The sequence below is a fragment of the Callionymus lyra genome, chromosome 8 (genome assembly GCF_982586985.1).
Source record: "Callionymus lyra chromosome 8, fCalLyr1.hap1.1, whole genome shotgun sequence".
Lineage (NCBI taxonomy): Eukaryota > Metazoa > Chordata > Actinopteri > Syngnathiformes > Callionymidae > Callionymus > Callionymus lyra.
The window spans coordinates 18,499,178-18,525,702 of NC_141825.1; the positions used below are offsets into that span (position 1 = coordinate 18,499,178).

Below are 26,525 nucleotides of genomic sequence, written 5' to 3' on the forward strand. Positions count from 1 at the left end.
TTTTAAACATGTATGTCATTTTTCCTAATATGAAATATAAAGTCATAATAACGTCAATATTTGACATTTAATTATAATCTACGTCGAATAAAAGTGGAAACCGGAAGTCCGCGTCAGACTTGAAGCGTCCGTGACGTCATCCCGGGCTAGCATCCACAGAAGCTAACTCCAACCAAGACAGTAAACATGTCGGATACCGAGGAAAGTGAAGTCACTCTGGTTCCGTGTGTTCTGGTCACCAGCAGCCACTGTGGCTTCAAGGAGGAAGACTTGATCAAACGTGAGTGACATCAGTTTAATGCGACACCACCTTAGCTAGTTAGCATGGCAGGCGAACGAGATGCTAAAGTTAACCTTTATCTTTTATTTGTTTGTAAACAAAGTGATCGATAGTTGTGTTACCAGAGTTGGTTAAATCCTTGTGTTGTCTTTTTTTTTTTATCCAGAGGTTCTGGGCACACAGACGTTACCTGAGCCCACCAAGAGTGAAGGTTCTGTGTGCTGGTATCCATGGACTATCAACAACAAATACTACACAGCGGATGTGAGGATGTGTGTTGTTCCTGACACTTTCCAGATGACCTCAGAGATCGCTCAGTCCATGCAGGCGTTCATCGCTTATTTCGACAGTACACAGGTATTTAAAAAAAAATATATATAAACTGATCTGGTGCGAACACTGACATGTGTGTGTGTGTGGTGTTGACAGAAAGATGGACTAGAGAGGATAAAGCCCTGGGTGTCGGTGGTGGAAGATCTGGCTCCTGAGGTGCTCATCCTAGTGTGTGACAGGGTTTGTGACACAGGTGAGCGTCTGAAGCCGTTCAAGATCAAGAGTTAAACGTGACAAATGTTTTCATCCGTCACAGGCATCACCAGACATGAGGCGCAGCAGTGGTGTCTGGCCCACAGTTTTGAGTTAGTGGAACTTAATCCTCTAGAGATACCTGATGAAGAAGGTAAGAAATAAAAGGTTCTACTAACGCAGTTAAATTTATTGCATTTTTTTTGTTGTTGTTACAGATGATTTCCCAGAATCCACAGGAGTTAAAAGAATAGTCCAAGCTCTGGATGCCAACGTGTGGTCCAGCGTGGAGATGAAAGACGGTCAGCAAACTTTATTACTTCATAGTCCATCACCAGAAATGAATATGATGAAGAATGTGCGAACCGTTCAGTTGTTATTCAATTAAGAACGCAAAAAAAGAAGTAAGTAATTTATATTTATAGAGCGCTTTTCTAGACCAGGGTCACAAAAAAAAAATATATATACAGTATATATACTGTATATACTAAAAAGATCACGATAACACAGAGAACAACACAGGAGTGCGTTCAAAAAGAGTCGTTATTTCTGTTTAATCAATTATAAAACAAATGAAGAAGAACATTTTTTTGTAATAGACAAAACAAGTCATGCACAGCACATATTGTTTCGTTTTTTTACCCTTTTTTTTTTACCAGATAAAAGACCGATAGAGATCAACATCTCCTTCACACGGGCAACCTGGTCAAGACACCAGGTCACAGCACACATCATAAATGAACAACAAAGAAGGCAACATCTAAATAAACTGAAATATAAGAGCGCACATGACTCTTCATCAACTCATTCACTAGTCAAACAAAAAGTGCAGGAGTAACAATAACAATTTTAAAACATGGGAACAGTTGATTCCCATTGTCTCTATTTTAGAATAGAAAATCTGAAAGCCTCAATGAAATAAAAGTTTTCAATTTGAGTATTCCAAGAACGCAGGTGAGAGAAACTGGAAGCTTTCTGTTCCCATTTTGGTACAAACGTGTGGTGCAGACGTGTTCAAAATATCCTTTAACCCTTCAAGGTGATATAGCTTGTGGTTCGCGTTAAATCCAAATGCTGCACGTCATGTCAATTATACCTTTTTTTTTTAATGAATATATTCTGTCACTTTAAACATTTAAATCAACATACAAAAAAACTCTTGTAAAGTTTGTAAATTAAAATAGTTAAAAATTGCACGGTTCTTTGTTAATTGAACAACAACAGTACAAAATCGTACATGGATTCTGTTTCCTTGATTCTTTAATATTGTCATTAATCGCCTTGTCTTTCTCGCTAGGACACAATCAGGGTTTTGGTCTCATGAGCAGTTTGGTGGCAGCGAGACACAACAATCCCCGCAGCTGTCCTGATCCTCCAGTCAGTATTTTGTTAAACTTGTATATAATAAAATGTAACGCGAAGTCAAAAACAAGCTTTTAAATATCACAATTTCGCTGCCAGTCCTCAGAGGCTCCAGCAGAGGGCGCAATTGTAAATGAAGAAGTCCCCCACACGGAGAGGAAGAAAGAAGAGGGAACCATCGTAGGTGAGTTTAAAGATAAAAAAACACGTAATTTGTTGAGTATTTATCATTATTTTGACCCTCCTCTCAGATGCCATGACGGATCTGGACATCCAGGAACTTGCAAATCTCACGGCTGGAGATGCAGACGATAACTTTGAACGCCTCTTCACCAAACTGAAGGAGATGAAAGGTGAGTTTTGAGAAGTTCTTCTTTCTCACAATGGTGATGGAGAAGAAACTGTGTCGTCTACTTGCAGACAAAGCTTCATCGTTACCTCACGAGCAGAGAAAAGTTCACGCAGAAAGGGTGAGACACACACACACACACACACACACACACACTATCAAGTTAAGGACAAACTTCAAAATTAAATCAACTTTTTCTCTTTCCTCAGGTAGCGAAGGCATTTTGGATGGCCATCGGCGGTGACGACGACGAGATAGACGGATTATCATCGGGAGAAGAAAGCTAAAATAACTTGTTCCACTCAGTATCTGACCCGTCCTGGGACCTCCCTCAAGACCCTGCGCCCCCTAACTGACCCCTGGAGAAGAAGAATAACGTGCACGGGGCACCGTCTTGTTTAGAGACTTTTAATCGTTTGAAATAAATATCAATGCAATAGGAGTGAGAAGAAGGAAACGAGGGGCAGAACAACAAGAGAGCCCCTTTATATATATTAAAAATAAAACCACAATCATGTTAATGTAAATGTAATTATGTTTAGGTACAATTGTCAGGTGACATGGTGTGCCTTAATCGTCTTGATTCAACATAAAGTCATTCATCCTCTTAAAGCTGTGGTTACTTGAAAATAGCCGACTCATCAAACTTGATTATAAAAACCATGTGAGTCATTAGCTTAACGTCCCAGCTACATAGTGTGAGGGCCAAGGGACGGTAGAAAGGTTGCAGGTCCTTCACAGCAGTCGTCCCCAGTCACCGGGCCGGGGACAGGTACCAGTCCACAAGGCATTTGATATCGGATAGAAAATAAGTTTCCTGTTGCATTGATTGTAACTATATCTAAAAGGTCTTTTATTTTGAAAGACAGACAGATTTCCTCCATAGTGACATGTCAAGATGATATTTCACTCAAGTTTAAATTGCTGTTAAGTACAGAAATTGAGTTATCCCTTGTGTTATCTCGGGGTCAACGGCTTGAAAACAAATGCGTTTGTAGTATCCCTTGTGTTTTCTCCGGGTCAAGGTGAACCACCTCCCTGGCTATCAGAAATACATATGTAGTGACCCAGAGACAACACAAGGGATACCACAAACACTTTTTTTTTTTCCGGGCCTCCGGGTCACCTTGACCCTGATATAATAATAATACTATATGGGATCTTCTTGTTGGACTCCTGCTGATTTAGCCATATGGTGAGATGTATTTGTATTGACTTAATGTTTGTTTTTTTGTAGGTTTTGTCATTTTATTTTTGTTGTTTTTATCAGAAGGCTGGTCTGTGAAAATAATGTTATGGTGAAAATAATGTTGTGGAAGCCTGACTCACAAGTCACATTGAAGACCAAAGGTCTAGTCGTTTTTTTTGAGATCCTTCACCCCACACTTACCAATTAAATCAACATGAAAAACATAGTTTTAGTTTAACTCCACAAAATGCTTGACTAAGTAGGAAAAATAAAATGCAGTCGGCTTCATGTATTTGCATTTTAATAACTCTTCACAGAAACAACCGTTAAGTTAACCGTTTATTTTGAGGAACAACCAGATCAGTCCATAAGTCTCGGATGAACAAACCACTGAGACGACCTGTCGTGTTGCTGAACACCAGTGATGTGTTGATGAGGCTTCATGAAACAGCTGATGATGCATCATGATACAGTGTCTTTGTTTTGTTTTTTTTTAAAAAGCCACTAGATGGCACTCTGCTTTATAATCCTTGACTCTGATCTACTTATTGAACAAAACCAGGCATTATTTTCAAACGGATAGTGCCATCTAGTGGCCTTTAAAAATAAAGACTGTATCATGATACCTCATCAGCTGTTTCATGGAGCCTCATCAACACATCACCAGTGTAGACCATCTTTAAGTTTGGCAGCGTGCGACTGTTTTAAACAGATAGAAGTAAGACTTCAGATCATCAGTGAAGGACAGACAGGAGGACAAACATCTCAGATTATTAGTCCACGGAACAGAAAACTCAACATCAGCCTTCAAGTACGATAACAAACCTTAGAATAAGTTATATTTTCACTCCACTTCTGACAAACTATTTTCAAAAAAACATTGAGTCCAAACTCAAACCAGCTGGTGAACATCCAAGTTGTGTGTTAAGAATCATGCCAGAGGTCGTCCAAGAGTCAAGCATCACACGACGACAGGTATTCACAAGCTATAAATATTCATCTCCAATCATAGAAAATATAATCCCATGCAGGACGGTATGCAAAAATAAATTAGAAAATGTCTATCACTCGGCAAAATAGTTCTTGGATTCTTTTCAAGATTTCTTCTTTTTTTTTTCCTATTCAAAATAGCTACAGTACCAATTCAACAACCAAATACTTTGACATTATTACAAGATAAAGGTACTTGGATATTAAACATATGTGTAAGATAAGCTGATCAAGCCTCTGGGTCAGTGATGAAGCAGTGCAACACTGTGACACTGAAACTCAGATTTCAATAATTCATAGAATCGTAAGCGTCTTGAAGCGAGTTTAACAAATGGAAACAATCTCAGAACAACTGAGGAAAAGTTTCTCCTACAACAACCTGTGAGCGGATCATGTCAGCAAACTAAATTCAAACGACTAGAAGTCCACTAAAGCACGACGAGTTGTTAACGATCCATCTGATGGATAACATGTGACGTAAATGTGATGAACGTTTCTCTTCCGACGCTCCAGTCCGAGTGTAGTTTGAGCGCAAGAGAACAAAGGTTTAGGACACGCTGGAGCAGTGGATGCTGGGAGAGCCCATCTGTGTGAGGACCTTGTCCAGCCACTGGAGGGGGCCGTTCAGGTGCAACTCTATCCAGCAGGGGGTGCTGGTCACCGTCTGTCGCCTGCAAAGAGAAGAGTGAGGAGTCAATATACTTTAGGCTAAACAAATACAAGAATAACCATAACAATAGAAAAATTAAATAGTTTTCTATATTTTCTTTAGTTTTTGATTGATCTAACATGACTGTGTGTGGTCACCTAAAAAGCAGATGTCACAGCCCTAATTTCTTCTCCTTTTAAAATATATAATCACTTCTATGATTATTTGGCTCATAGTAGAAAAAGCGCTGTCATCACAAGTCCCAGAATGCACTGCAAAAGTTAAAGCTCCTTTAATATAAACCATTGTAAGCATTGTAATTTATATATATAATTATTTCACATCATAATTTTCATTTCTTATGTCAAAGCCAACGATGAGTATTAGAATCAGAATCAGAATCAGAAACCTTTATTTGTCCCGCGAGGGGAAATTCGGTTTAACAACAGCAAGAGCAATATACCAAAAAAAAGAAAACACCCAGAAATAAAATAATAAAAAGAAAAAGAAAATCTAAATAGAATAGAAATATTATTAGGCTTTTATCCAATACTAGTGCCGAACAGTTCTTCTAAAAGGTTGCATGAACAATACTTATAGAATCAATGCAAAACTGGTATAAAGTAATATTTAAAATAATTTAAACAATTAAATGAAAAATAATAATCAGCTTTGCCTGAGTTCTGCCAGTATTATTTGGGGCAACATTATTTTTTTAAGGAGAGAATTATTGCTGCAATTATAGCATATATATTTTTTAAATAAATGTTGAATGCTTGTATTTTGGACCTAAATGTAATCAGGAAATATTACATTAAACCTGAAATAAGGCACCTAAAACTGGATTCAATTTATATTTTTCCGTCTACCATTAATGTCCGATCATCTCCACTTCAGCTCACCTGTACTCGGCTCCCCAGCCTTTGACGAAGCTCATGCGGATGGTGCACATGCGGGTGAGCTGGTAGACGGCCTCGAAGCCCTGGTTGACCGACTGAGCCAGAAGAGAGGCGAACTCCTGGTTGTTGAAGATCTTCAGGTTGCAGCCTGGAGGAGGAAAAGAAGCTGATAAGATCATCTGAATGTCAGCAGGGATGAGTCAGCGTCACAACTCATGCCATCGTGACCAGCAGTTTCATGTCTGGACATAAACATCGTGCAGCCAATAATATTGATCACATTTCACCAATAATATTTATCAAGATAAATTGAGGCTCAATATTACCACTATAGGCCCGATATTACCATTTTCATTCATCATTTCTTTACCCAGTCCATCCATCCATTCACTCGGCAGGTTTGTTTTGTACTGACCTGGAGGGATCTTACAGACGGTGGCAGGATGCCAGCTGTAGCGCTGGTTACAATTGGGGCTCTGGACGAAGATGGCGCTGTCACTGAGACACTCGGCGAACACTTCCCCGCCGATGTAGTACAACCTCACGCCACGCCCTGAAACAGTCGAAGAATGTGGTTGAGTCGATTCAAAGAGTGAAGTTGGACGTAGTTATAGGGATGTGTATTGGCAAGAATCTAGTGATACGAAACAGGGGCAACAAAACAATATATTGTGATACTTTAGTAACAAGTAAGTAAGTAAGTAATATTTATTTATATAGCGCTTTTCTAGACCAGGGTCACAAAGCGCTTAAACAATCAAAACAATACTCAAAAAAGTATATACTTTAAAGATCAAGATAATACTGAGAACAACACAGGAGTTCCAGAAAATCAAGGAAAAGCCTGAACAAATAGAAACGTCTTAAGATGTTTCTTGAAGGAGTCAGTAGATCCATCAAGCGCAAAGAGAGAGGAAGATCATTCCAAAGCTTAGGAGCAACAGCCTGGAAGGATTTCTCTCCTCTGGTCCTGAACCGTGTGCGTGGAACCATCAGTAGATTCTGATCCACAGACCTCAGAGCCCCAGTCAGAGCCCAAGTCCTCAGAGATATAACAAGGATATATTTGTAGTATTGTTGAGTACTTGACTCTGGTGTTGCAGAATTTACAGACCACATGACTCTTGACAAAGTCAAGCCGATTTCATTTGTTAAAAAAAAACAAAATATGTCCAAACATCAGCTTTAAAAGCTGCTGGAGTCGACTGTATCCTCTCATCCTCAGTCATCACTGAAATTTCATTGTTCCTTTAGCAGTCGAGGACGTAATGACTGCTGCCATCTAGCGGCCGGTACTTTAATTGCAACACAAAAATGAACAAATGTTGTAAATATTTGCATGTTAGTTGTAAATGAAAAAATATATATTATTTGATATAACCCTACTTTATTTAAACATAAACCATTTAAGAAAGATGCTTACAAAATAAAGCGACAAATTTAAATTAATCGTTACTTATTATTATTTTTATTTATTTTTAATCACAATATTTAGGTGTATCTTTATTTCTCACACCATGAAACCCAAGTCATCAAGCCCATGTTAAAATGAAAAATACATATATTTTTTGAATAAAGACATTCAGTTAAATATCGATATGGTATCATGAAAAAAACACGTGGCGATATTCAAGTGTATCGATGTTCTCTCACAGCCCTACATACCGATATGTCTGCGTGCGATCTCCACGGTCGAGTTGCGGTTGACGTTGGACAACAAGCCGAGGCAGAAGCGTTCAGAGTTGGAGGGATCCGTGAAGCCGTCCACGGTGAGGGACGGCTGTGAGGCGTGGAAGGTCTCGCCTACTCGCTGGTTCAGCTCGTAGTAGGAGATGGAACACCAGAAGGCCGATTCACAGTAGGTCACCGGCTGCAAGTCTGAGTGAGGGACCATCGATAAGTCAGTAGAAGACCAGAACAGAACACTTCTCTGGACTAGTTCTATGGAAGTATAAGTGCCATCAGAATATTGAATTGTTGAATTGGACATTTCAAATGTTGTAACTTTGGAGTCCCAGAAAATCAGGGAAAAGCACAATTAAAAAGGTCTTAAGATGTTTCTTGAAGGAGTCAGTAGATCCATCAAGCACTGAGTAGAGGAAGATCGTTCCAAAGCTTAGGAGCAACAGACTGGAAGGATTTCTCTCCTCTGGTCAACAGACCTCAAAGCCCGAGCTGGGGTATAAGGCTGGATCAGCTCACTGATGTAAGGAGGAGCCTGACCATGAATAGCTAAAAAGTAAGAACCACAATTTAAAAATTGATCCTAAAAGAAACAGGCAGCCAGTGAAGCGCTTTAAAGATCGTGGAAATGCGAGTTTTCCTACTAGAGCGGGTCAGAATTCTAGCTGCAGAGTTTTGTATTAACTGCAGGCGAGACAACTCCTTCTTGTTAAGACATGAAAATAAACTGTTACAATAGTCCAGGCGAGAAGAAACAAACACATGGATTATAAACTCCAGATCATGTTATGATTATCATTTTCCTAAGTTTAGAGATATTTCTTAGTTGAAGGAAACAGTTTCTGGTCAGTTTTCTGCAGTGTTGAACTAGAGACATGTCTTTGTCAAATACAACACCCAGGTTTCTCAGGCTCAGTTTGACAGACTGACCTAAGTCACCCAAGTACTGACTCAACCCTGGAACCTTATCATCAGGAGCAATCACCAGTGTTTCAGTTTTGTCCACATTTAGCTGTAAAGTGTTTTCACTCAGCCATTGTTTCATTTCTAGCAAACAATTGACTAAGCTGTTCAGCCTCTGGGGCTCAGTTGGATCAAAAGAGCAGTAGAGTTGGATGTCATCAGCAAAAATGTGATAAGAAACATCAGGGAATCTCTGAATGATTTTACCCAGAGGAATCAAGTACAGCAAAAACAATAAAGGACCCAGAACAGAACCTTGAGGGACTCCACACAACAGATCTGCCGATTCAGACCTCATTTGATTGGCAGATACACTAAAACTGTGCCCAGAAAGGTATGACGAAAATCACTGTAACACAGACCCAGACAGTCCCACTTCATCCCTCAGTCTTCTCAGCAGGATCTGGTGATCAACTGTGTCAGAGGCTGAGGACAGATCCAAGAGAACCAGAACAGTGTACTTCCCCGAGTCAGCCGACATCATGATGTCACTGGACACTTTCAATAAAGCTGTCTCCGTAGAGTGATGTTTTCTGAAGCCAGACTAAAACTTCTCATGGATGTCGCTCTGATAATAGAACAAAGACAGCTGCTCAGACACAACCTTCTCCAAGATCTTGGACAAGAATGGGAGCTTAGAAATAGGAAATTACTGAGGTTAGAGGTTGTACTTCTATATACTTCACTGGCCCTAAAACACTATGCGTTCACATCCCCATTCAATGAGCCCTCAATGGTGGTCCAACGAGATCATTGGCACTATTAGATTATGTCTCCTCTCAGAGAGGTTACGTCTTATTATTATGAGCACAGCCCTGAAACAAAAGAACCCTGTGTACCTGCTCATAGAAAAGTTCTTCCTCAAACCCACATCCACACAAATGAACCACATGAACTTCGGAAGCGCTGACAGGAAACAACACAAGAGCTGCTACTGTCGCTGCTATTTCCAGTGTCGAGTCAATTAAACGTTGCAAACTGTCCTCGTTGGCCTTTCTCTCCTCTTGCAAGGCAGTTTCATCATCGGCATTCTTTTCCTAATATAACTCTCGTCTCTGCTCGCGCCCTCCTTTTTTATTTGTGCTGCACTTCCTGATCTGTATTGTCCCTTCGAGCAGGAACACGCTGCACCATTTAAACTTGGTTTTTTTTAACAATCTGTAAGAGGATTATTTACCTCTTTAATTTCCCATACAAACTGTTGACTGTAGAGAAGTTCAGAGCAAAGCCACATATATGCTAGGAAAAGATATATTAGATCCAGATTAAAGTCAAATCGTCATAAATATCTTAGGACTTTAGTTAATAAAGGGTTATTGACCTAATTTTAACTTTTAAAAGTAATGACAATTTTTAGAAGGTTTTTTTATGTTGCTGTTGGAATTATTCGGAGATTTAAAGGTTAATCTATCCTTAATGTTTGAAAGAATATTGGTTTGATTTGTATGATGCCTCTTCAACCCTTTACTAACCATTTATGTCCAAACATCAGCTTTTAAAGCTGCTGGAGTCGTGTATCCTCTCATCCTCAGTCATCACTGAAATGTCATTGTTCTTTTAGCTGTGGATGACGTAATGACTGCTGCCATCTATCTAATTAAGAAATGTGATAAACATTTGCTTTTAATTGTAAATAAAACATTTTTCTTTTTACTTTATTTTACCATTAACCCGTTAAAGAAAAAAAAAGAAAAGTAATTAATTTATACATTGCTGTCAAATATCTACACAGTATAACAAATGATTTTATTTTATTTTAATCAAAAAATCTTTTCTATGAGATTTCCATTTTTATTAGATTGATGAGGCTTCATGAGACAGCTTAAGACACATCCTGATACACGTGTCTTTTAAATATATATATATATGTATATGAAATGTCATCTTCTTTACTCTGTGGCAAGAGGACTCAACATATAGTCTTGAAGATCCAAAAATAGATCCCCCTGCAGAGATACTTACCAAGATTATTGTTTGTCGGGGACACGGGATTGGGCGACAAGCTGGGCGAACCTGAAATGGATGAGTAACAGCAGGGGTCACGGTCCTGATAAGGTATAATTAGAACAGTACGAGCTTGGATGGTGTGTGTGTGGTCATGTGACTCACTTGTGTCCATGCTGCGGTTGAGCTGCTGGTCGTTCGCCTCCCCATCTTCGCTTAGATAACCTGGTGGCGGAGTTTCTGGAAGACAGACATGCCAGGGTTTTCAGTTTTCACTACAAATCCTAACTTCAAGAGTAAGTAAGTAAGTAATATTTATTTATATAGCGCTTTTCGAGACCAGGGTCACAAAGCGCTTAAACAATCAAAACAATACTCAAAAAAGTACATACTTTAAAGATCAAGATAATACTGAGAACAACACAGGAGTTCGAGAAATTCAAGGAAAAGCCTGAACAAATAGAAACGTCTTAAGATGTTTCTTAAAGGAGTCAGTAGATCCATCAAGCGCAAAGAGGCTGATCGTACATCAATACGTGTCAAATACGAAAGTCAAAGACCTTTATTTTCAGAATATCTCAGCTCAATAATTGATATTTACATTTAAAACATTTTTTTATATAGTTAGAATTTTCCAAAAAAATCTTTGTTCCTTACAAATACAGTATATGTACTATTTATTTTATTGATTTTCCTAGAATTCAAGATGTTTTTTTTAAATCAAGAAAATGCAAATGTTACACATACCAATAACTAAGAATTCAGGGCTTTTATCAGACGGGAAGTTGGTGTTCTCCGGGATGGACGGACTGTAGTCGTCCAACGGAGGAAACTCAGCTGGAATATCCGTGTGCCGGGGAACTAATACTGGCGGCAGAACTTGGACGAACACAGACAGAAGCTCATCGTTACAACCACAGGAATATTACACCACGATAACGTGTACTTCTGAACGGACTAACTTGGTGTCTCCACCCTCTGGTAGTGATAGGGGTTGACGCACACTTCATCCTTCTTGGTGTGGAAGGCGAACTCGCAGTGATCGACGGCCCTCAGTTCGTGGTGCGACTGCAGGTCCGGCCAGCGCCACAGACGGCAGTAGATGACATGAGGATGACCTTTTCTGTGCGAGACCTGGAGCCTGCCATCTAGTGACCTGGAGAGTTACAACAATGACTTGTTTGATTGTGATCTTTGACACGTTCTTATCTGGTCACTCAGAACAAACAGAATATTGCTGACTATTTCATATTGTTACTGATAAAAAATAAACAATTGAACAATCTTAAGGTATTTTCAATGAGTATTACGATACAGGGGCAATGATACAATGTATTGCAATACTTTAGGAACAAGGATATATTTGCGGTATTGTCGAGTACTTGACTCTTGATGAAGTCGTAACTGCTTTCATTTTGTTTTGAAACCAAAATATGTCGAAACAATAGCGTTAAAAGCTGCTGGAGTTGACTGTATCCTCTCATCCACAGTCATCGTTGGGATATAGCCGCATTTCGTTGTTCATTTAGGTGAGGAGGACGTAATGACTGCAACACGAAAATGAACAAACACCAGGAATATTGGATTTTATTTGTAATAATAATAATAATAATAATAATAAGTTGTAATATAACAATGAAAAAGTATAATTATTTTATTTTAAACACACTTGACTGAAATATAAACCATAAAAACTATGATGAAAATGAAATGTTATTTAAAAGCAAAACAAATAAGTGAAAAATAGATACAGTGCTGTTGAATTAATCGCAGAATCAATATTTTATCACACCCTTTAAGTCAACCTTCTCCACATAAACCTTTATCCGTCACACCTTTCCTCTTCACTTCCTCATTTTACTAACGTTCAGCCCTAGAGGTGGAGAATTGACTAAACGACGACAAAAATAGTTTTTAAGGACAGTACAATCCAGTTCTAGGTTTTTATATCTGATCATTCCATGTTAACAATAAGGTGTCGGATAAACACATTGACAATTTCAGGTGGTGCCAAATATCTGCTTCACTGACCATCAGTTTATTAAACTAGGGTTTTTAATCAAGTCTTTTCAAACCAAATACTTGCAGGTCCTGGAAATGTGAAGAAAAAAAGAAACTATATCAAAATAACACAAATTACACAAATTAAATCTAGCAACTTTCCTCGGTGGACACATCCATGCATTCCAGTCTAAACATGACTGCCTCAGAGTCACAGTCCGGACCACCAGAATAACACAAGCTCCCAGTTAAGATCCGTTTCTCGATGTTGCTTATTCACTTCTCCTTGAAATATCATTGCTTAAAATTATCTAGAACACACGACCTGTCCTGGCCTCTGATCCCAAGTAGCTGGGACACAGACCTCGTATACGGAATAAGATAAGAAGGTTAACTAATGAATACTTTAGGACTTAAATGATTAAAAAGCAAATACAGGGCTCCTTCCTACAGCTTAAGACTTTTTAATACAATTTGAAATTAAATTTAAGACCAACTGGACAAGATACCAAAATTGGAAAAACCCACATAAAACATATATTTAGAATAAAAAAAAATTAAACTTTCCTTGACTCGTATCGTGCTGTTTTTGAGAAATGTATTGCACAAAGTACACTGTGCTTCTTACACGTTGCCTGTTACCACTTGGAATCATAGGAACATCGGTTTGAAAGTAAATTCTTAAATATACATCTTTCCATGTGACACGAAGGTAAACATCTCTTTACAAAGTTGCTGCACGAGCATCATCTGCTGTTTTGTTAGTTCTGCTATTATGAGTCAATCTGTATATTATTTCTGATCATTTAATATGAATAAACGTTACTAAATATTTTGATATGTAGATATTCAAAAACTAACAAAATATTACTCAACATGTTTTTTTATTACATTTTTAAGACTTTTTAAAATTATTTTTTAAAGACATTCTAATGTAATCCTTATTTTTAGATTCATGAATTTAATGCCTTTTTAAACCTTGTGTTATCTCTGGGTCAAAGTGACCCAAGAGGCCGGAAAACAAATGTGTTTGTGGTATCCCTTGTGATGTCTCTCGGTCAAGGTGAACGACCTCCACCAGTGCATATTTATTTATGGGAGCCAGGGAGGTCGTTCACCTTGACCCAGAAGCAAAACAAGGGATAACACAAACATTGTTTTTTGGGGGGGGGGGGCTTTCGGTCATCTTGACCCTGAGACAACATAAGGGTTAAGGATCGAAGGAAATCCTTTAGTTAAGGTTTAGATTAGATTTAGAGTTTAGGTTTATAATATTTACAACTTACATGCATTATATTTATTATTTTTAAATCGAAGTGTTTGTTTTCTAATCCTTGGTTATATTTTTAAAAGATAAATTAGCTTATTGCACTTTTCTCTGTTTAGAAATCACTTAGCAGAGAAAATGTGTTTAATCCATCTATTAAGCTAAAGGTTATACAAAACAACAGCATGGTGTTCTCCGCAAAATTGCACTATAAAAATAACGACAATTTAGCGTAAAAAAAACATGACGACGGATCCTTAAAACACACGCCAGGTTGTTAATATTGAAGCTAACAAGCTAACATGCTAAGCTGCAGGCAAACACTTGCTGTCAACGGCGGTTAGCTTAGCTTAGCAGCTAGCTCACCTAGGTATGGTCAAGCACTTGGTGTTGACGTTCTGTGTGGTGATGGCTTTCTCCAGCTCCTCCAGCTGCTCCGTCTTCTTCAGCTTCTTCACCAGACTCTTCACCGCCTTCTCGCACCACTTCTCGTCCTGTCCTTGCTGCTCGCCTTTCTTCCAGCCCAGGAGCTTCTTCACGATTGGAGGAGTAAAAGGTAAAATAGACATGTTTCAAAGAAAATGTGTCTGATTTAAAAAAAAAACGTCGTCCGGGGAAACCAGAGCGAGATGTGTTTGTGATCGATGGGTTTTTAGGATCCAGTCTGAGTGCGTCTGAGAGGGGAACTTCCAGGGGGGCTGACACACTGACTGTACCCCGATCTGGAGGACTGTGTTTCGGCGAGCAGCAGCTGAGTGTCAGCCCCTCCTCCTCCTTCTCCTTCTCCTCTTCCTCCTCCTCCTCCTCCTCCTCGGTCAGCTGTCCTCTCATCCACCTGCACCATCTCAAAACATCACAAACTTTCAGGATCATCATTAAAAAAACATATTTTAAAAACATTTTACATTTATTATGAAGCATTATTTCATATAGAACCGTTGAACTTCCAGTTATCAGAAGAGAATTCACCAAAAACCATAAATACATTAATTTGTTGTACATTGTTTTGTGTCGTAATGATTAAAAAAGTATATCAAATGAGGACAAAACAATAGAAAACTTTCAGGATCATTATTAAAAAAGCATATTTAAATTTTATTTTACATTTATTATGAAGCATTATTTCATACAGAACCGTTGAACGTCCAGTTATTAGAAGAGAATTCACGAAAAACCATAAATACATTAATTTGTTGCACATTGTTGTGTTATCAGTTTTATCTTGACCTTTAAAATATATACTTTATTTAATATTGTTTTGATTGTTTAAGTGCTTTGTGACCCTGGTCTGGAAAAGCGCTATACAAATAAAAATTACTTACTTACTTACATTGTTGTGTGACGTAATGATTAAAAAATAATATCAAATGAGGACAAAAACTATAGAAAACATGTTGTGTTATTTAATTTGAGAGATAGATAATCCATTGTCAAATAAAAAAAAAAGATGGAAAAACAGTTTTATTAAATAATTATTAAAGAATATTTGTTGTATATGTATTGGCAACTTATCAGCCGATGGACATTTTGAGGTGAAAGTCAAGGACACTTTTATTTATTTTGTAATTATGTCATTACAAAGACAAAGAAATAAGGAGAAAATATTGTTTCGGACAACTTGAGACTTAAAAACAACAGAATTATTATTCTGATAATATAATTATATGACAGGTACTGCATCTGCTCAAGTCTGTTAAAACGATACATTACTTTTTCTTCTAAATAAATCCTTTTATCTGGCACTTTAACTCATTTAAATAAAAATAAAAAACTTGAGCTATTTTAAGTTGAAATTAAAAAAGACAAATTTATATTTTGTTCAAACACAAGTATACATTTGTATATACTTACATGATTATTCATGAAGTTATAGTTGTGTTCATATTTTGGTTGTCGCCACAATGGTATCAAATAATTTGTTTTTCTAATACTTAAAAATGTTCTTCTGTATTTGTCCGCCCTTGGAGTGACCTTGAGTTCTTGTCCAGTGTCTCTCCGTCGTTAAAGCATCGTGAAGCTTCACCTTTACTGTCAACACACACACACACACACACACACACACACACACACACACACACACACACACACACACACACACACACACACACACACACACACACACACACACACACACACACACACACACACACACACACACACACACACACACACACACACACACACACACACACAGATTTCTGGTTTGACTTCCAACCTCCAGTCTCGCACGTTCACTCAACAAATCCTCAACTTCAGAGGCGAGATGTGTAATCTGAGACACGTCAGCACGGAAAACTAATCCAACTTTTGCATTTACTGTCGGCCATGAATAGACTTTCTGTTTCGAGTCTTCCCTTTGATCGAGCTTCTGAAAAGTGATTTCAAAAGTTGAAGCGTCCCTGGATCAGAAAACATAAAGGTGAAACGTTGTATTTTTAGTTTTTTTTATAGTGTTATTGATAAGTGTGGCCTTCTTTAAACAACCTTTACCATAAATATCTCCCCTGTTTCTAAACTACAATTAGCTTCAATCAATGTGACTTTTTATACTCTTGACCTTTCTGCTTCTTAAATAAAAATACTCCAAGTGAGATGTAATGAAAAGATGTCTATTAATTTGGTTAAATATCTAGTCACATGTCACATTTTGAAGTTGTATTTCAAAAACACATCAGGACCTGAACGCAAAAGTGAAACTACTTTTATAATCTTCAAATGTGGAGGTTTTGGTCCATGTGCCCGGGGCTGGGGGGCTGGGGGGTTGGGGGGTACATGAGCTGGACAGCTGGTGTGGAGAGATTTTTGCGTGAGTGTGTGGTGGTGGGCGTCAGACATGGGGGGGCAGATGGACCACAGCAGGCAGGAGAAGGTCAGAGGGGATGATTTCGGACAAAAGGCACGGCGGCGGTGCTGAATGCATAACGACGGCAGATAATTTGACGCACAACAATGGCATTGTGGCCCGAGCATTCAAGTCGTACGTGGGAAACAAGCAGCAGGATCAGCTGGACCCAAACAATGATCTGACAAGGATGGAGCAGCGGTCGGACTCCATTGGGTTCTTTGTGTCGGCGTACGTCGCACCGTGTCGTCGTTCGCTCTCTCGTCTCCGTCACAGTGTGAGACTCAGATGTCTGGACTGGAGCGATGACGGTGTGAGAGGATGGTTGCAGGATTTCAAGAAGCAAAGGGGGAAGTTCTGTCTCCGTCCTACAATCCTAACCTCTGGTTTTAATCTCCACACTCACCCAGAGCTGTTATCTGCTGCTGGCAGCCGTCAATCTCTCCCCAGACATCGAAAACTCTGAAATCTGGGGCAGAGAAAACATACCCTTTGCCACGGTTTTTGCTCTAAGCTTTGGCTTACATTTGGATTTTCCTTCTAATAAATACATTTTGTATCTGGACTCTAACTAAGGAGTTTAATTTTGTATGGTCATAGTTCCAAAAACATATGTTTTATGACATCTCTGTAACTTCCTGTAGGCTCTTGACTCTTTGTAACTTGGAAACGCTGTTTGGATCCTTTTAAGAAAGCCTTTTGTCTCATTTGTGTAATATTGTGTCAAATTGTATTTAAAGTGATGAAAACTTTCTATTTAAATATTTTGAATTACATAATAAACTGTCATTATAGCAATTTTTCAAAATAATAAAAAATATATATATATTTAATTATATGCTTTTTTTTTTAATATTTTTACATAGACACTGTTACTTTAAGTGACATTACAGACAGCACATCAGTCAAGATCTCAAACAGGGAAGTTGATGCAATTTATTTGCTTTTATTGTTAACTAAAGGATCAATTGAGCTTAACTCGTAGCAAAACTGTTGAAACTATGAGGTTTGTTTCGAATGTAATGTAAAATATAGCAAATTTAATCTGAATGCTATCTTAGCTAATTGATTACTAGAATATCCCTGTACAGTAGTCCATGTACAATAGAAATTCCTCCTCATGTCTACATTCATTCACTGTCTGGTGCAGTTTAATAAGATTATTAATTAAAAAATAAAATAAAAAGAAATGTACTGATCGCAATTACAAAAGGCCCCTTTCACGTTATTATAGAAAATGTATTTGATTTTAAATGAACTATGTTTATGTTTTAGCTTTGAATTAAAGAACTGTGGATAGTTTTATCGGTGAAGGTTAAAAAAAAGAAGCTACGAACGAGAAACTACGAGACGGCGAACAGGGACATCTGTTGGTCAAAACTAGTCATTACAGTTATTCCACTACGAACCCATTAAAAGTTCAATTAAGGATAAAATTCACTGTATTGTCGTAATAGAAGGCAGTAGAAAAATAACGAAATAAGGGGTTGGGATAACAAAATAAGAAGAAAATGAATAACGTATAGGATGGGATTTATCCGGTTTTACACCATTTTCTAAATATTCATTTTATATTATATAATATTTATATTTGATGTTATGTTTGATATAGTTTAGTTATTCTGAATAAGACACATTTTAAACACAAAATCACGATTTATTTCTGATGTTATGATTGTTTGGTCAACTTTTCTTGTGAAGAGATCCCTGTTTTGTCTCAGAATAAGTTAACTGGATGTATTGAGGCCCAATCTTATTAATACCTTGTAATAAAATTGAATTATTACACAAGAACAGTAAAAAAAAATACTCGCTTTTAAAATAAAACAAATTAAAAATACCGACTTTTTAAATTGGCTGTGAACTGACTGCTTTATTCAATAGTGTTCTGTTTTATTAAAATGCATTAAGAAGCATTTCATGGATGTATTTTGGAATAGAACATGTAGGTTCTTATAGTAGGAACAACAACAATAAAGTGTCATTAAAATGTATGTATAAAAATAGGTAATTCAGATAAAGTTCAATAATAAAAACGTGTAGCATACAACACTTATTTGGAAGACAAGCTGTTTAAAAAATAATTACATACAATAATAAAGATGGTAATAAGTCAATAAAGACAACAAAAGCAGTCTGGGCATTAAATAGATGTCTTTTGTCACTCAGACTTGAGATGAAAGCAGAAGATTGATATTTCCCTCCATCAACACATTTACATGTTTATGATGAACAATGACCCATGGCAGCATTAAGTTGATTTAGAAGCTTCATAAAAAAAAATATCTCCTCGTCCTACGTATGGATGCGAACCAGCACTTTGCCATGATTCATTAACTCCGCCTGCAGGCGACACCACTTCCTGTTTGGCTCTCACATCAAAGACCCTGTGTTTACCAAGAGGCTCAGTCAGTCTTTAAGAAAAACTGCCACGACATACCTCAGTCGCTGCTTCAGTATATGGTCGTGGACGAAACATCTGCCGTCTTTCTTAACTTCTCGTCATCTTCTTCAAAAATCCACATTATTTCACCCACATCACCACCGAAACTAATGATTGTGAAATTAGTTTCAGAGCAATCAGATCATCCCCCGCCAGGCCCCACTGTATCCATATGCATGAAATTGCTTGTGTTAATACGTGCTATGAATCGTGGGTAATGCAGTGAATAATTCTGAAAAGGCTCAGCGTTATCTTCCGCTGCCCCGTGGCAATACGCCTGTAAATGGCCATGTATGGATAATTAAGCATTACTCGTGAACATTAAAACTTGCTTATTTCACAGAGCTGCAGGCTTATTGGACTCATCTCTATTTGGGGTGTTTCTCATTAGCATTGCTATTCAAGCGACTGTAAACTTTTTTTTTCGTGACTTCCATTAGAAAATGGTTTAATCTCTGCCGTTATGATTATTGTTTTCTGGTTAATCAAGCACTTTATGTCGAGTCAAACATCTTTTCTGTTTATTGTGTGGCTGAGGTCGACAGTATTGTGCAGAATGAGACTGTTATCTGAAGGAGACCTCCAGAGGGATCAATAAAGTTTTATCTATCTATCTGAACATCTTCAAATGTTCTTCAAGATTACACATGAAGAAGAGCAAAATTGGCCAAATGTTCAAACAACTATGAGGCAGATGAACACTTCAGGAAAAAAAACAAAAAAAAACACTTCTTACACCAATGGAAAACCCAACCAGTCTGCACGTATTCAAACACATTTATTCAACACTAAATTATAAAATATCACATGACACAGAATGACCAAATGAATGATCACATGACTTAAATTATAAAATATCACATGACACACAGAATGATCACATAAATGATCACATGACTTAAATGATAAAGAATCACAAGACACACAAAATCGAAACATAAATGATCCAAGACAAGACACCCATTAATAATAAATGATACATGATACACATAATCAGCACATGATACAAGTTTCAATCATATACAGGAACACATGACATACATAACGTTAAAATGACTAAATGAAATGAAATAATTAAATGATCACATGACATCATTAATTATTTCATGACATACATCCTGCTCAATGGTAACCTTAAATGATAAATGTTCACATATAGACATAATGATCACATAGATGATCACATGACAAACATCCATTTCGATATTAAAATATCCAGTTGAGTTAAAAAGAAAAGCTTGAACAACGGGCTGAAAAACGGGGAAACCCATGTTTGTGGATTACTTCTGAAAATGATTTGCAGTTTTACATTTTTGTTAATGTAAATTGGTAAAAATGTTTGATTGTATTTGATCATTCTAAAATCAAAAACTTTAGTCCAGGTTTTGGATTAAAAAATAAAAAAATAAATCACAATTTACTTTTTTTTGAGGAAACCAAAAACAGATAAAACTAAAGAAACGCCATCAATTTATATTCATCTATATAATAACATCACATTTAGAAATAACCAGTTCAGCCCAGAGATGGTTTCAGTCTCAGAGATGAGACTCAGTTTAGAGCTAAACTAAAAGGCAAAAGATTATTCATCTCACGTGGACTCAAAGTGGAACTTCTATAAGTCTTTTCTTTAGGTGGGAAATGTATAGAGATTTTAACACTTTTACGAGCAGTGTAAAGAGTTAAGCTGTCTTCTTCTATACATACGAGTCACTGAAGTGGATACTTGTATGCCATACAGTGCCACCCATTGGTCAGTTGTTGTAAGTGCAGAAAAAATAGATTGGCAATAAATGGTACATTTAATTGCCTTCTAAAATAATAAGTTATGGCTAAGATACATTTGGGAAACAAATATAACAATTAATTCGTTTTGGGGTTTGAAAGAAAGAATCATGTGTAGATTTGAAGAAAGAAAACCAAACAAAATCTAATTTTACAATTTACGTGTTTATTATGTTCTATTGAGAGAATAATGAGAATAATCATGATTCAAATGAAAGATTTTCACATTTTTACCATAATAAACTCAGCAACATCACCCTGAGCCAACAAGATCACACCAGTGTTTTTATTACCTTCTCAGCCAGTCATTAATCGCACAAATCTGAGGAAGTTAAATGTGCAAACGTCCACATTTTACAGTTGTGTTTAAGTTAAAATAGATCCAAAATGGCCTCTTGATATTTGAGATAAACGCCGGTGGCGGCGAGTCAGGGTAAGCGGCTGATGACAGTATATTTTGGGATTAAATTGGTGTTTCGTGTCAGCAGTCAGAGGGCATGTGGACCTTTGCTTCATTAAACACACAACATAGCTGTGATGCCTGTGCTCTTTCAAATCCATATGTAAACCATTTCCTCCCACTGCCCTCCTCCGCCTCCCCGTCTCTTAAAGCCTCGGCCTCATTAGTGTTGCCTTTATGACACGGCTTTACCTAAATGCTGTGGATTTTTCCACTGGCTTCCCGACTCACTCTCAGGCTCAGACAGCTCAGCGGCTCACGTCTGAGACGACACTCTCTTTGTTCACACGCCGGCCTCCGCACTGCCGCAGAATTAAGAATCCCAACAATAGCAAATCTGTGTTCACAAAAGACTTTGTCATCCCATCATCCTCCGTGTTTAAACAGCGAGAAACAAGACTTGTATAAACTTCGACACACTTGACTACACCCCGAATCATCCCTAGAAAGGATTTCAATTCTGTTGTATATTCTTTCATTTCTGGTTTAGAATTGTTCTAAAGACCCATGTATTCACTTTATTTTCGTTACATTTAATATGACAAAATGTTCTTTTTTTTCAAAATGTACAACTATTCCACTATAAATATTTGTTTCTTGTTGTTTAAAACACAATATATTAATTATTCTTCCTCATAATTTGCTTCTAACATCAAACAAATTAATGTTATTTGTATAATTTAGTATTTAAAAATTTTTTTTAGCAAAACATTTTAGTTTTTATTTGTACTTGACAGATGATGAAGAAAATCATCAAGTCCCTGAGGAAAATGTATCATGTAGTGTCGTCGTACTGACAATACCTCCAGTGTCCACAAGGGTGCAGCGTACACTGTGTTTGACTCCCTAATTTACAGCTTAAATGTTGTTTCTCAGGATGAATTTAAATCATTGCAGACAGATTTGATGAAGTTAAGATCTTTCAGATGTGATCTCAACATGTGGTTTCTGTTGAACTTGGATCCTCGAACAATATTTCTTGAAAAATGTTGGCAAAAGAATTCATTCTAAAATTAAACTATTCAAGTTGTATTTATCATCTTTTTTTGCTTTCAAGTAAAACTGAACAAAATGAGTTACTTCAAACTGCCTTTAGCATTGTCCAGCTAATTGCTACATTGCTAATTTCCCTTATATTTTATGTGACCTCTTTCTCTTTAAGTACCTCTGTTATAAAGTCAGGTAGTTTATCCTTAAACTAAGTTCATGATTATATTACAGCTACTTCAACAGTTGAGCTACTTTGCCTTTAAACTACTAACATACTACTAGTTTGTTTTGCTAATGTAAGTAGCCTAGCCTCATGCTAAAAGTTAGCATCTTATTTTTCGATGATAGACTTCTGTATATACGTTTGTAGTTGTGACAATAGAAATGAAAGAAAAAAAATAAATATATATATAATAAAAATTAATAAAATAAATGAATTATGAAATAACACAAACACATGTACAGTAAAGGTGAAGATACAAGATAGTCGCTTTGTTCTAATTATGTTAGGACTACAAGTTATCAATATAAGTATTGCTTTTATTTTGAATGTAACAAGATTTTGAATTCCATTCCGTTCATCCGTCAACCTTTATGTTGAAAGTATTTTCAGAAAATCGTATTGTAGCAATTGTAATCTAAATATTATGAATAAATAATTTTAAATAAACGTGCCTTAAATTGGACAAAAACAACCCTTCCGTCGTTCATCTGTCATCATATCTTTTGTAAGATCCAACCATGACAAGTCACGTCAAGTATTCCTTCGACAGCGAGTCATCACTTTACAAGCAGAACTGCACATGACGTTGTAAATTATTCCAGGTAATAAACGTTTTTTACTGTTTCCAGATTTTATTTGATTCAACAGTACAGTTGAGGCGGGTAAAGCCTTTTCCTTGCTGTTTATCCAAACCAGTGGAAAATAATATCCTGTAAAAAGCCAACAACTCCACGTCTTTGAACTCTCCAGGAGTTTTTCTTCCCCCCTCTTGCTCTTAAGAAGAAATGAGGGCGAGCGGCTTTGACGAAGGACTTCCCATCGGCCGCCTCCAACCCTCCACACATGTTTCTGATCGACCTCCACAAGCCCCAGTAATCTGAGGGCAGCTCATTCAGAGAGAGACGCATTGATGGAAAACAGGGAGGACAAGAAAGAGATACAGACCAGGGAGGACAGGAACGCTGAGTGGGAGCAGGCCAAAGGGGACGGAGCATGAAAGCATGTTATTTATTTGTCAATTAAGATACTCGCTTGTTTCTTTTGCTACGAAAAAAAAAGGCTGTTTTCCCAGATGCTTGCCTTCATTTCTGTTCCACATATATGTTTTAGAATTGAGCTTATTTTTGCGACATCATTTCTGGATTTATCTTCTTTAAAATGCGTCACACAACCTTCAATGGTTAACTTGCTCCTGCCTGTCGTAAATCTCCTGCGAGTGTAAACACCTGTTGTCATCCCTGTTGAAATGAAGGAGTATATTTTTACTATCTGGCTGTGAGCGGGATGATGAGCTGTGAAATCAAAAACAGCCCGAGAGAGCATAACTCACTCTCAAAAGTTACTCTGCAGCACAACTGGCGGGTTACCAAAGACAGAAAGAGAGAGAACATCATCATCATCATCATCATCATCATCATCATCATCGACCCCCTGAAAACTACCGCACAAATTCTTACACTATTATGTTATTTTATCAGTGTCAGCAAGAAATACCTTATTTTTTTCAGGTAAAATTCCAATTTAATGTTTCTAATATGGTTTGAATTTCATTGCGATTTCATTTTGTAAAGCATGGGAATTAAATGTAATCAAAAAACAATGTTTTGTGGGGTTTCCTGCCCCCCTCTTGTGCCCTCTTTTCCCTTGACCTGATCGAGTTACCTCCTAGCTGCTGATTTTGAAGCAATTTTGTTGAGCGTTTTTGGAGTATATAAGACATTAACATTAGGCGGACTCGCTCACCCACGGACAGACCTACAATTGTATTTATGTCGATTAAAACATGTATTTCTGTGTATTTAGAAGGGGTGTGTATTGGCAAGAAAATGGAAATATGATACATATGACGTCAAAGAACAATTATATATTTGTGATACTGTAGTAATAAGGATATATTTGTAGTATTGTCGAGTACTTGACTCTGGTGTTACAGAATTTACAGACCACATGACTCTTGAATAAATGAATGCTTTCATTTGATTAAAAACCAAAATATGTCCAAACATCAGCTTTAAAAGCTGCTGGAGTCGACTGTATCCTCTCGTCCTCAGTCATCGCTGGGATTATAATGATCCTTTAGTTGTGGAGACAAAATGACTGCTTCCATCTATGTTGTTTAATTGCGACACAAAAATGAACAAAGGTTGTAAATATTTGTGTTAACTGGAAATAAATAAATAAATGAAAAATCAAATTATTTTATTTGAAAAACACCTTATTCATTTAAACATAATAAAGGAACGACGATTAAAAAACATTATTCAAAAGCTAAAATATAAATCTTTACAGTGATGTCGAATATCTATATAGTTTTATTTGACTTTTTTATATCTAGGTGTATCTATATTTTCCTGACAAAAAGAAGAGTGGTAAATGAAACCTTAGATAGCCAAGATAATACAATTTACAATAAAAATCGTATCTTTTTAAAAGAGGACTTTGTCGAAACAGTTGAATTTCGGCACAGTATCATGAAAAAAAACATTGCAATATTCAAGTGTATGGATGTTTCTTGTTATTTGTGTTTTTTTCTACCAGTGTTACATGGTGATGTGTGTCTTTCGGTGAACTTTGCGTAATCTTGCTCGGTATCCCAATAGGATTACTGACTAAGAACAAACGACAGAAACTAAATTCTCCGCAAATTGGTTTTGTTCTTTCCAACAGTTGCTTCCAATTCTTCTATAAAAACTCTCATGCTGTTGTGGTGGTTGTTGGGAACTGTATCCCAGATTTGTGATGTCCCGGTTTTACTTTGGTTCAACATTTGTAATCAAATAAATTCAATATATTCATCTATGTAGTCAAATAAGTCAAGCTTAGGTTAAATCATATTTTTATTAGGAAAGAAAAACCAATTGGGAAAATGTAATATTGGTCTATTAATGGTCAATCCGACAGCAATAACTTGTTTCATCCATAGAACTTCTGTAGCAGTTTCTTCACATCTAATGCTTTAAACAACCGAAACATTCAAAAGAACAAGATAATTGTTGCAGTAAGATGAAGTTGTACAGACATTCCGGGGTCTTCGTGGGATCATAGGGTGGGAATGACCAAGTCCTACTGTATATGCCAACCATGTATTTGGATAAACTGCCTTTAAAAAAAAAAAGCTTCCCATAATTTCCTGTAATTTCATTTCCCTTGCCACTTCGGCCACTAATTCCCCTATCCCAGGATGCCACCGAGCCAGGGTGGAGGTCAATTCGTTGGGATTCTGTGTTGACGCAATTGCTTCGGAAAACTAATTTCCTCCGCCGGGCTTGTTGTAAACACTTGTTTGATGCACGAGGAAAAGGGAATCGCCCCGATGATGACAAACAAACATGTTGTCAACACACTGCTGGTCAAGTGTCTCTTCTGAAGACGCCGCGCGCTCGACAGGGATCGGTGACCGGGACGCATTCATGGGAAGGTTTCCAGAGTACACTAAGGAAACATAAATCACATGGCTGACGCTGGTCAGCATTTTGATGTCGCGACGCCGTCAACAAAAAGCGTGACACGGACGTGGAAATAAAGAATGTGTTCGCATGTGCGCAGAGGACCGAGGAGTGCTTGTGTTTTAGGGCTTGCAGGCTTGTTTAGCTGACCTCAGTGAAAGCAAACCTCATGACAGAAGGTCTGGCATTGTCTGTGTGCCCGGACTGCACTGGAGCCAGACGGTCTGCCGGCCGC

The 26,525-nt window shown here is 37.4% G+C and overlaps 2 protein-coding genes across 2 annotated transcripts; one reads left to right on the top strand and one right to left on the bottom strand.

Annotated features, from left to right (window-relative positions):
• Positions 1 to 136: 136 nt before the first annotated feature.
• Positions 137 to 3,128, top strand: aagab (alpha and gamma adaptin binding protein). The gene is made up of 10 exons (XM_087796650.1): positions 137 to 280; positions 447 to 637; positions 710 to 806; positions 870 to 959; positions 1,024 to 1,107; positions 2,103 to 2,182; positions 2,267 to 2,351; positions 2,419 to 2,520; positions 2,588 to 2,637; positions 2,726 to 3,128. The coding sequence occupies exons 1-10, from the start codon at positions 187 to 189 to the stop codon at positions 2,801 to 2,803; spliced, it is 951 nt and encodes a 316-aa protein (XP_087652776.1). The 5' UTR covers positions 137 to 186; the 3' UTR covers positions 2,804 to 3,128.
• Positions 3,129 to 3,983: 855 nt separating this feature from the next.
• Positions 3,984 to 14,843, bottom strand: smad3b (SMAD family member 3b). Its single transcript, XM_087796646.1, has 9 exons — positions 14,468 to 14,843; positions 11,796 to 11,989; positions 11,581 to 11,712; positions 10,999 to 11,073; positions 10,852 to 10,902; positions 7,909 to 8,121; positions 6,659 to 6,796; positions 6,247 to 6,391; positions 3,984 to 5,366 (listed from the first exon to the last, which is right to left on the bottom strand). The coding sequence occupies exons 1-9, from the start codon at positions 14,668 to 14,670 to the stop codon at positions 5,243 to 5,245; spliced, it is 1,275 nt and encodes a 424-aa protein (XP_087652772.1). The 5' UTR covers positions 14,671 to 14,843; the 3' UTR covers positions 3,984 to 5,242.
• Positions 14,844 to 26,525: the final 11,682 nt, after the last annotated feature.

Coding starts and splice junctions, on each gene's coding strand:
- smad3b (XM_087796646.1), bottom strand. CDS start 14,670: ATGTCTATTTTACCTTTTACTCCTCCAATCGTGAAGAAGCTCCTGGGC. Junction 10,903..10,998: donor CAACCGCAGCATGGACACAA/GTGAGTCACATG, acceptor CATCCATTTCAG/GTTCGCCCAGCTTGTCGCCC. Junction 8,122..10,851: donor CCCGACAAACAATAATCTTG/GTAAGTATCTCT, acceptor TCCCTCACTCAG/ACTTGCAGCCGGTGACCTAC.
- aagab (XM_087796650.1), top strand. CDS start 187: ATGTCGGATACCGAGGAAAGTGAAGTCACTCTGGTTCCGTGTGTTCTG. Junction 807..869: donor TGACAGGGTTTGTGACACAG/GTGAGCGTCTGA, acceptor CATCCGTCACAG/GCATCACCAGACATGAGGCG. Junction 2,638..2,725: donor GAAAAGTTCACGCAGAAAGG/GTGAGACACACA, acceptor CTCTTTCCTCAG/GTAGCGAAGGCATTTTGGAT.